This window comes from Atractosteus spatula, chromosome 5 (genome assembly GCF_055471065.1).
Source record: "Atractosteus spatula isolate fAtrSpa1 chromosome 5, fAtrSpa1.hap1, whole genome shotgun sequence".
NCBI classification, from domain to species: domain Eukaryota; kingdom Metazoa; phylum Chordata; class Actinopteri; order Semionotiformes; family Lepisosteidae; genus Atractosteus; species Atractosteus spatula.
In genome coordinates, this window is record NC_142710.1 from 3,661,902 (window position 1) to 3,669,931 (window position 8,030).

At 41.4% G+C, this 8,030-nt stretch overlaps 1 protein-coding gene across 1 annotated transcript; it reads right to left on the reverse strand.

Moving 5' to 3' along the window:
• Positions 1 to 5,736: 5,736 nt before the first annotated feature.
• Positions 5,737 to 6,609, reverse strand: LOC148833572 (G protein-coupled receptor 68-like). Its single transcript, XM_088915197.1, has one exon. It carries the CDS (start codon positions 6,607 to 6,609, stop codon positions 5,737 to 5,739), a length of 873 nt encoding a protein of 290 aa, XP_088771323.1.
• Between the last annotated feature and the right edge of the window lie 1,421 nt (positions 6,610 to 8,030).

The following is an 8,030-nucleotide window of genomic DNA, read 5'->3' on the forward strand; positions in this document are numbered from 1 at the left end:
AGCTTTACCATAGTCAAAGAGAACATGGGGCTGGTTTCATGTAATAATAAATCAGCTTACAGGGATGAGGTTTTATCCCCTGTTGACTGGTGCTGTACTAAGAACCTAGAGCTGAAGGGTTTCCAAAACTAAAGAGCTGGTGCTTGACTTCTAGAGAGGCAGGGTGGCCCTTCTGCCACTGACCATTAATGGCCAGGGGGTAGAGAGAGGGGACAACTTTAAGTTCCTTGGAATAATAATCTCTTGCTCTCTTAAATGGGATAACAACTTCATCCATATCGTTAGAAAAGCTAATCAAACATGCTTCTTTTTGTGTCTCTAGAAAGGCGATGCTGCAGTTTTACAAAGCTGTGATAGAACGTGTGCATACCCCTCTCCTCAGGAAAAAGACTCAGAACCATTAAGAACAAAACCTCCCGTTTCCTCAGCAGTACTTACAGTATTGTAACAGTATCTGGATACTGAGCAGCTCCCCAATCATACATCAGCACCTTAAGATGATTATTGACAATGCAAGAGGACTCTAAACCCTCCAATGTACCAGTCACTTTTTTAATACTGCATTAGATTTCTTATTATTTTTATTTATCTTTTATTTATTCTTATTTTTTTTAAGTAATCTGATTGTATCGTATGGTTTTATGTTATGTTGTGCCTGTTGTTTTTGTGTTATTGTTTATTGTTTAACTGTCATGACCACACTGAGGCAAATTCCTAACCACTAAGTTGGTATGGCAATAAATATTCAATCGTGAATCTTGAATCTTGAGATGGTCTTTGTCTTTGAATGTGTTTATATCCTTCTCCTCATCTATCGTATGCCTTTATACAGCTTTATCTTTGTGTTGTTTTGATGATTCCACATTAAAACCCCATGTTTCTTCAATAACTGAAACTAGAAATTAATAAGACTATTAGTTCCAAGGATGAGCAAGATTCTTCAATAAAAAGTCAGTTGAAACCTATAGATCAAGATGGCATATATGATTGAATCTCAGCTATGACCTTTGTGATATTCTTGGGATTGCAGATCATCAATGACTGTAAACTTTCATTTCAGTTCCATTTGAGATGAAGTGTTTCTGCTCCAGTGCTCTTATACCATGTCACTCTGTCCATCGACTGCTTCATGTGGTCTGTTGGAGACATGATTTTGCAGCACTAAAAAAGCTCCTTAAAAGACAAAGAGAACAGAGGTTGTTAAATGTCTTCTCTTACGAAAGCTGGGTGTTTTTTGTCTGTGAAAAGTCTGTAGAACAAAAATGTCTGTGGTTTTGACCAGTCTTTTCCAATCACTTGATCTCTACTGCACTGTTGATCTACAGAAAAAGTGACACATGAAGGGCTTGAGCCTGCATTGTCTCACTTCAAGTAGATACAAGAAGAAAAAAAATGATCTTCCAAAGTGGAGAGAAAAACAAACATCGCAGATCGATTACATGACAGATTTTTAATGAACTTCAGAGTTTGCATCATGAGGATGTTGTGCAGACAACCCTCAAGTTGATGTACACAGAACTCACTGATGTCTTGAGTGAACACTGCATACATGAAATTTGTACCACAGTGCTAGATTGCAGAAAGACATTAAAACAATTTGATTTCTTCAAACTGATCATCAGCACGATCATCAGAAGAAAAAAGATATTTTAAATTTTTGTTCTTCTCTCCTCCTAATTATCCAAATGAAGGGCAGCATGGTGGCACAGTGGCTCTCATTGCTGCCTTACAATGGGTTCAGTTCTGGAGGGTGGATTTCAAGTCGCTTTTCTGCTTTTGGTTCAAACCACAGCATTGGTACCTATGGTCTATTAAACCTTTAGCTTTAGGTGGGGTGAGGTGGCAGACAGAGATGCAGTCAAGCACGTCTCTCCCCCCTTCCGTGACTGTTTGACAGATGTGTTTTTTCTTGACAAACTTGTGCCTTCACCCCCAGACGAACTGAAAGACCATTCCTTGCAGCGCTCATCTGAGTCTGGCCAGCAGCAGCAGCTAAACCACTGCTGGAGAAACTAAAGCCAGCAGGATCTCTACTTTCAACAAGGGTCGGTGACCTCCAGCTTCGTGGTCAGCCTGGCTATCCTCTCTGTCCAGTTTATGGTCACTTGCTCCTTCCCGCAGGCTTTCAGCCGCTCTCTCAGGGACACCTTTCTCCCCTCTGGGGCTCTCCATTCTCCTCCTCCATCCCACCCTGAGCCCCGGAGGAAAGTGCCTCAGTTTCCTTCAGGGGTCTTTTCTTCTCCTTTTTAGTATATACAGTAATGAAAGAAAGTGCCTGTCAGAAGTGGGATTCGAACCCACGCCTCCAGAGGAGACTACAACCTCACGGCAGCACTTGACTCACCTCCCCACTCAGCCATCCTGACTTCTGACCCCACTCCCAACCCTTCTCATGAGCCACCATGAGCCTCTTCTGTTGCTTGGTTATCATACTATAATTAAAAATACAGTGTGACACCAGTATTAAAATCGCGCAATGTGGCACCTTTAAAAGTACAGGAAAGTTCAGTCAAGCAATTTTCGATGATTTCATAGTAACTAGATATAACATGTATTGCAACATGACCGTAAAGGAACGTAAAGAGGTTTTGGAAAAAAAGAAAATTGAAACACACTGGCCTGTACAGCTATCGAACCTATAACCGTGGTGTTATTAGTACCATGCCCTAACCGACTGATCTAACCAGCCTATTAATGAGTCCTTTCAGTGCCCGATTGAGTGCTCTTCTCTCTTGCAGGGGTAGCAAGACTCTTATGTTCACAGAGGGGGCCCCCACATGCGGCTTTTCTCCGACAACAGCTTAGACAACAGAAACAGACTGCAAGCTGAAAATAATTACGACAGGACCTTTGGAATACCTTGAGCGTTTGCACTCACTGAAAGCAGGTAAACAGCTTTTTGCTTTTACCTGCTCTTCTGAACAGACTTTCTAGTATCAAAAAACAATTAATAAAAATGCGATCACTGATAGTATAGGTGCATTCTACCAAGAGGAGTAGCAGCAGCACAGATAGTCGAAAGTGTATTGCTGTACATGTTTTATTTTAAGTACACCTGAGAGTGTCCCTGCTTTACAGGTGCTTTTCAGGGTTCGATTCCCAGCTGTGTTTATGGTTTTCAGATAAAGAAAAGTGCATGGTGTCACAGGCATTAGGATCTGTCTGGAAACAAGACCTCATCTTATTTGTCTCGCCTGTGCTGTATATGAGAAAAAACTGATATGGGTGATAAGACAGTATCTGAATCCACAGGAAGAGAAGCAGATCTGCTCTTAAAAGACAATTCTACATTAATAATAGGAAAACATGGAACCCAACCCCACCATCCCTGGTTTAGGAAGCCACTACCTTTAGCCACTACCTACCACTATCTATTAGGCTGCTGGAGTTTGTTCACTCTGTGAAGATTAATCATTCAGCTAAGTGCACAATTAATGATTTTTTTTTATTCAGAGACAAATAAAGGAAATAGTGGATTTTTATCAGTAGTAAATTTACTGTGACCCGTAATGGACAGGTGTCCAGTCCCAGTTTTGGGGTCCTCGCTCTGGGTCCACTGAACACCACAGTAACCTGGACGATCAGGTCCGATGAGTCACCGCTCTCTGCTGAAGAACTTACCTTTCCAGGAGTAAGGACTTTCCTGCAGTAAAAACCTCATAAATAGACCTGAAATAGCAGAATCAATAGGAGTTATTCTTACCTATTCTATAGGTGTTATAAGTGTACAAAATGAGCAGGAGTAGTAGTACAGACAGTTGGAAACTCGTTTCTAAAAATAATCAAAATAAAAGCCTAAATCTAAAGCACTAGTCACAAGGAGACTCTCCTGGCAGTTAACCGAGTTCATGCCAGTGAAGTCAACAGTACTCCTGGTTGGCATAGCATATACCGTATGCTTCTGTTTGCCTGTCTCATCCTGCACTTGGATTTGTCACAAGACTCACTGAACACTGCTTTACTCCGTCATAAACATCAGACATTACAACTATCAACTAGACATTGCAAGCTGATTCCTTCCCTGTCTCATACTAGAGGAGCTGTGGAAGATAGAGCCAGAGTCTGGATGAAATACAGCAGGAGGGTTTAATGGCACAAAGCACCTTCTGACAGTCTGAATCCTCCAAGCACACAGTGGACTTTCTATTCACTTCTCATTTTGATGCAATTAAAATTCATGGATAGCCCATTCCTCTTCATTCCCTGGGTTTCTTCAAGAATTGGAAGTAGAAATTAATAGTAGAATATTGATGTAAGGATGAGGTCCTTCAATAAATCAGCTAACAGAAACCAATAGATTGAGAGAGCATGTATGGTGGAATTCATGTAGTCCATTGGAGACATGATCTTGCAGACTTTATAAAAAGATCCGAAAAGGGTAGAGGCAACACTGGAAGATAAATGCTTGAAATAAGAAAGTTTTTTTGCATGTCTGCGGTTTTAACTAGTCATCTCCAATCTCTTGATCTTTACTTCACTGATTATCACAAGACGAAGTGAAGGTCTGAGCCAGCCTTCTCTCACGTCAAGGAAATATGAGAAGGAGAAAAATCAGTAAATGTGGAGCAGAATTTCACACATGCTTTATTTGGCCATTTTTAATTAACCGCACCAATGATAATACAGCATTTTATACAGCACCTTTACAAACAGATTCTCAGAGCAGTTTACAAAAAAGTGAAAGAATAATAAAGCCAAAGAAAACAGTAAGCCAAGATAAGAGAGAACAAAATTAACACAAATTAAACCAAGGGGTTAAAAATGTAGTAGTAGCTGCAATAAGAAGACATAAACACTAATTAAATTAAAGCTTCTCTGAAGCAGAAGGTATTGAGCCTGGATTTTAAAGTGCCTAGAGATCCTGACTCTTTGATATCCTTGGGGGTAGAATTAAAGGGCCCTGGGACACAGCAGGAGAAGGCCCTGTCACCCAAACAATGTGAACAGGCTTGGGAAAACAAAGAAGACAGAAGTCAGTAGAACAAAGGTTGTGAAGTGAGGAGTAGATAGATAAATCATTTAGGTATTGTGGTGCCAAGCCATGGAGGTGAGCATTGGGATTTTCAACTCAAAACCTGACAGGAAGCCAGTGCAGGGACGCCAGAACAGGAGTAATGTGATCACTCACACTCGACCTGGTCAGGATTCTGGCTGCTGAATTCTGAATATACTGCAATTTGTTCAGTGTGGATTTAGATACCCCAAACAGTAGAGTGTTCCAGTAATCAATTCTAGAAACAGATTAATATGTTGTCCACCTTTTCTGCAGATGTCAAAGACAGCTTAGGACGTTCTCAGATGGCAGAATGATGTTATTACAGAATTCTCTAACTTACATTGAAATTCAAGCACAGTGTCCTCCTCAGATAGGGTTACTGCATTGAATTTGCAGAATAGATGAGAGGTGTAGAACAACATGTTATGGTTTAAGTGATGGAGAATTTGAGTTATCCAGGTTTTTATATCAGATGCAATTAGAGAGTGTAGAAGCAGCAGCTTCTGGGTAAGGTTTAGTATGGACTTAGATGTGAGTATTATCAGCATAGATATATGTGAGAACATGTGACTTTAGTATCTGATCCAAACAAGCTAACAGGAAGGATATAAGAGAAGTCTGGGATTTTATATTATGTTTTAGACATAAATATACACCATCTAGACCTATACTGTCTAGCCAAACCAAACTGCCTGGTTCAGACTGTGGAAACAACCTGGGGAATCTCTGTGTTCCTGTGATCAACTGGCTCTGCAGCACCAACACAGTGAACACTTCAACGTCTGTCTGACATCATTCCTGAGGAGGACGTACAGGATGGGATCTACGATGACGCTGAAACTGCGGATCACAACAGAAGTTAAGGACACTTCCAGGCTCACGACAATACCCATTGAACTCAGGACAGTGTTGATCACACTTAAAGTGAAGTAAGGTCCATAGACGACAATGAACAGGATGAGAACAGCGGACAGCACACGCAGGGCCCTTTTCTTCTTCACATCCGGAGCTCCGATAGAGGAGGTGATGGCGGCTTTGGAGCGGACATAGAAGAAAACAAGGAGGGTCAGTGGAACAAGAAAGAAGAACACAAAGATCAGAAGAATCCCAATGACTGAAGGATCTTCCGTCAGATCAAGGAGAAATATGACGAGAAACACAGCGGAGAAAAGGAGAAGAGGAAACAGCCAGACTCCCACAGACACCTTGATGGCGAACCTGGGGCTGCGGTGGCTCTGGTGCCACAGGGGATGGACGACAGCCAGGTATCTTTCCAGGGAGATGCAGACGAAGAAGCCAATGCTGACACAGATGGACAATGCATAGACTAGGATTAAAATGATTAGTGCAGCAATGATTTCATCAGACTGGAAAAAGTAAGGGGAAAGACTTGTGAATGGCAATGTAGCAAGCTGGAGGAGATCAGCAATGAGGAGGTTGATGACGTAGATGGGGAGGGCATTATTGGCCTTGACTAGGTTGTAGAGTCCGATCACAGCAAGGCAGTTGAGGGGCAGCCCAATGCAGACGATGCAGCTGCAGAAAACAATTCCAGCGATGCTTGCTCCTCTCAACCAGGGACTGAGCTCATCAGGAGCGGTGTCGTTGTCCATCGTGCTGTTTTCCATTGAGATTAAATCAATAACTCTGTGCTTGTTAATGGAAAATGAAGCAATGAAGTGTCTCTCTCCTGCTTGTCAATAAAGGGCTGAGCTGTGTATCCTATTCTTGTCAATGAAAACTGAGCTGTGTGTCCTGTCCTTGTCAATGGAAACTGAGCTGTGTGTCCTGTCCTTGTCAATAAGGACTGAGCTGTGTGTCCTGTCCTTGTCAATGGAGACTGAGCTGTGTGTCCTGTCCTTGTCAATAAGGACTGAGCTGTGTGTCCTGTCCTTGTCAATGGAGACTGAGCTGTGTGTCCTGTCCTTGTCAATAAGGACTGAGCTGTGTGTCCTGTCCTTGTCAATGGAGACTGAGCTGTCCTGTCCTTGTCAACGGGGGACTGAGGTGTGTGTACTGTCCTTATCAGTGGGGATCTTTGCCTGGTGTCCAGCAGTCCAGAGCTTCTTCTGCTCCGGGGTTCTCCAGGTGAGTCCACCAGGCGTCTCTCTCCCTGCCCCTCTCAGAGCCTCAGGAGGGAGGAGGGGCTGTGCTTCAGGGGGGTGTCGGGATGGTGTTTCTCCAGAGGAGATGTTGGTTGCCTTTGGGTTGGGTTACAAGGGACCATTATGAATATATAACATAAAATATTAAAGACTATTACTAATATAACAATATCAAACAATGGAAATATAAAGATCAGATACGAAGAAATTCATTACACAAAGTTACGGCTTGAATCTTGAGAAACAAAAGATAACTGTTATTAACTATTTTATTTTTTAAGAAAAAAGGCCATAATAGAATCTGATAGAAATAGAAAAACTATTTCTGAGTGTTCAATATTTGCATATTGAAAAGTCATAAGGACCATTTTCAAAATACTAACAAATGTATTCCTTAGGTTCAAACCACCTCATGTTTGTTTTTAGACAATTGCCTGTTTGTTTAACATTGTGAAGCTGAATTGGCTGTAAGGTTTATGGGATTATCTTCATTGACCACAGCACATTTATACAATCATGATGTTTCCAAAAACAAAACCACACACAACCATCTAGGAAGAACGGTGCTCCACAAATCTTCCATAATTCTTGCATATTCACATAAATTCTGTGAATTCTTCATTACACCCTGCAGTACTCTGTCAAATTTCTGTTGTAATGTAATTAACTATTTATTTATTACATGTGTCAGATGTAGCTTTTTGAGAAACAAAGCATGATAGCTGTTGCGTGAGCAGAAAATGGCAAATTCGCTGAGTGAATAAGACAGTCACTTTATTATTCAAGAGGGCAATAATACCTCATGAGGACAATGCACTCTGTGTAGGTCCTGGTTTAAGATTTTCAGAGACCCTCTTATAATATTCCACTGTGAATAGATGCTATCTTTTTAAAGCTGAAAGATTCCTTGACAATATTTGCATATTGCA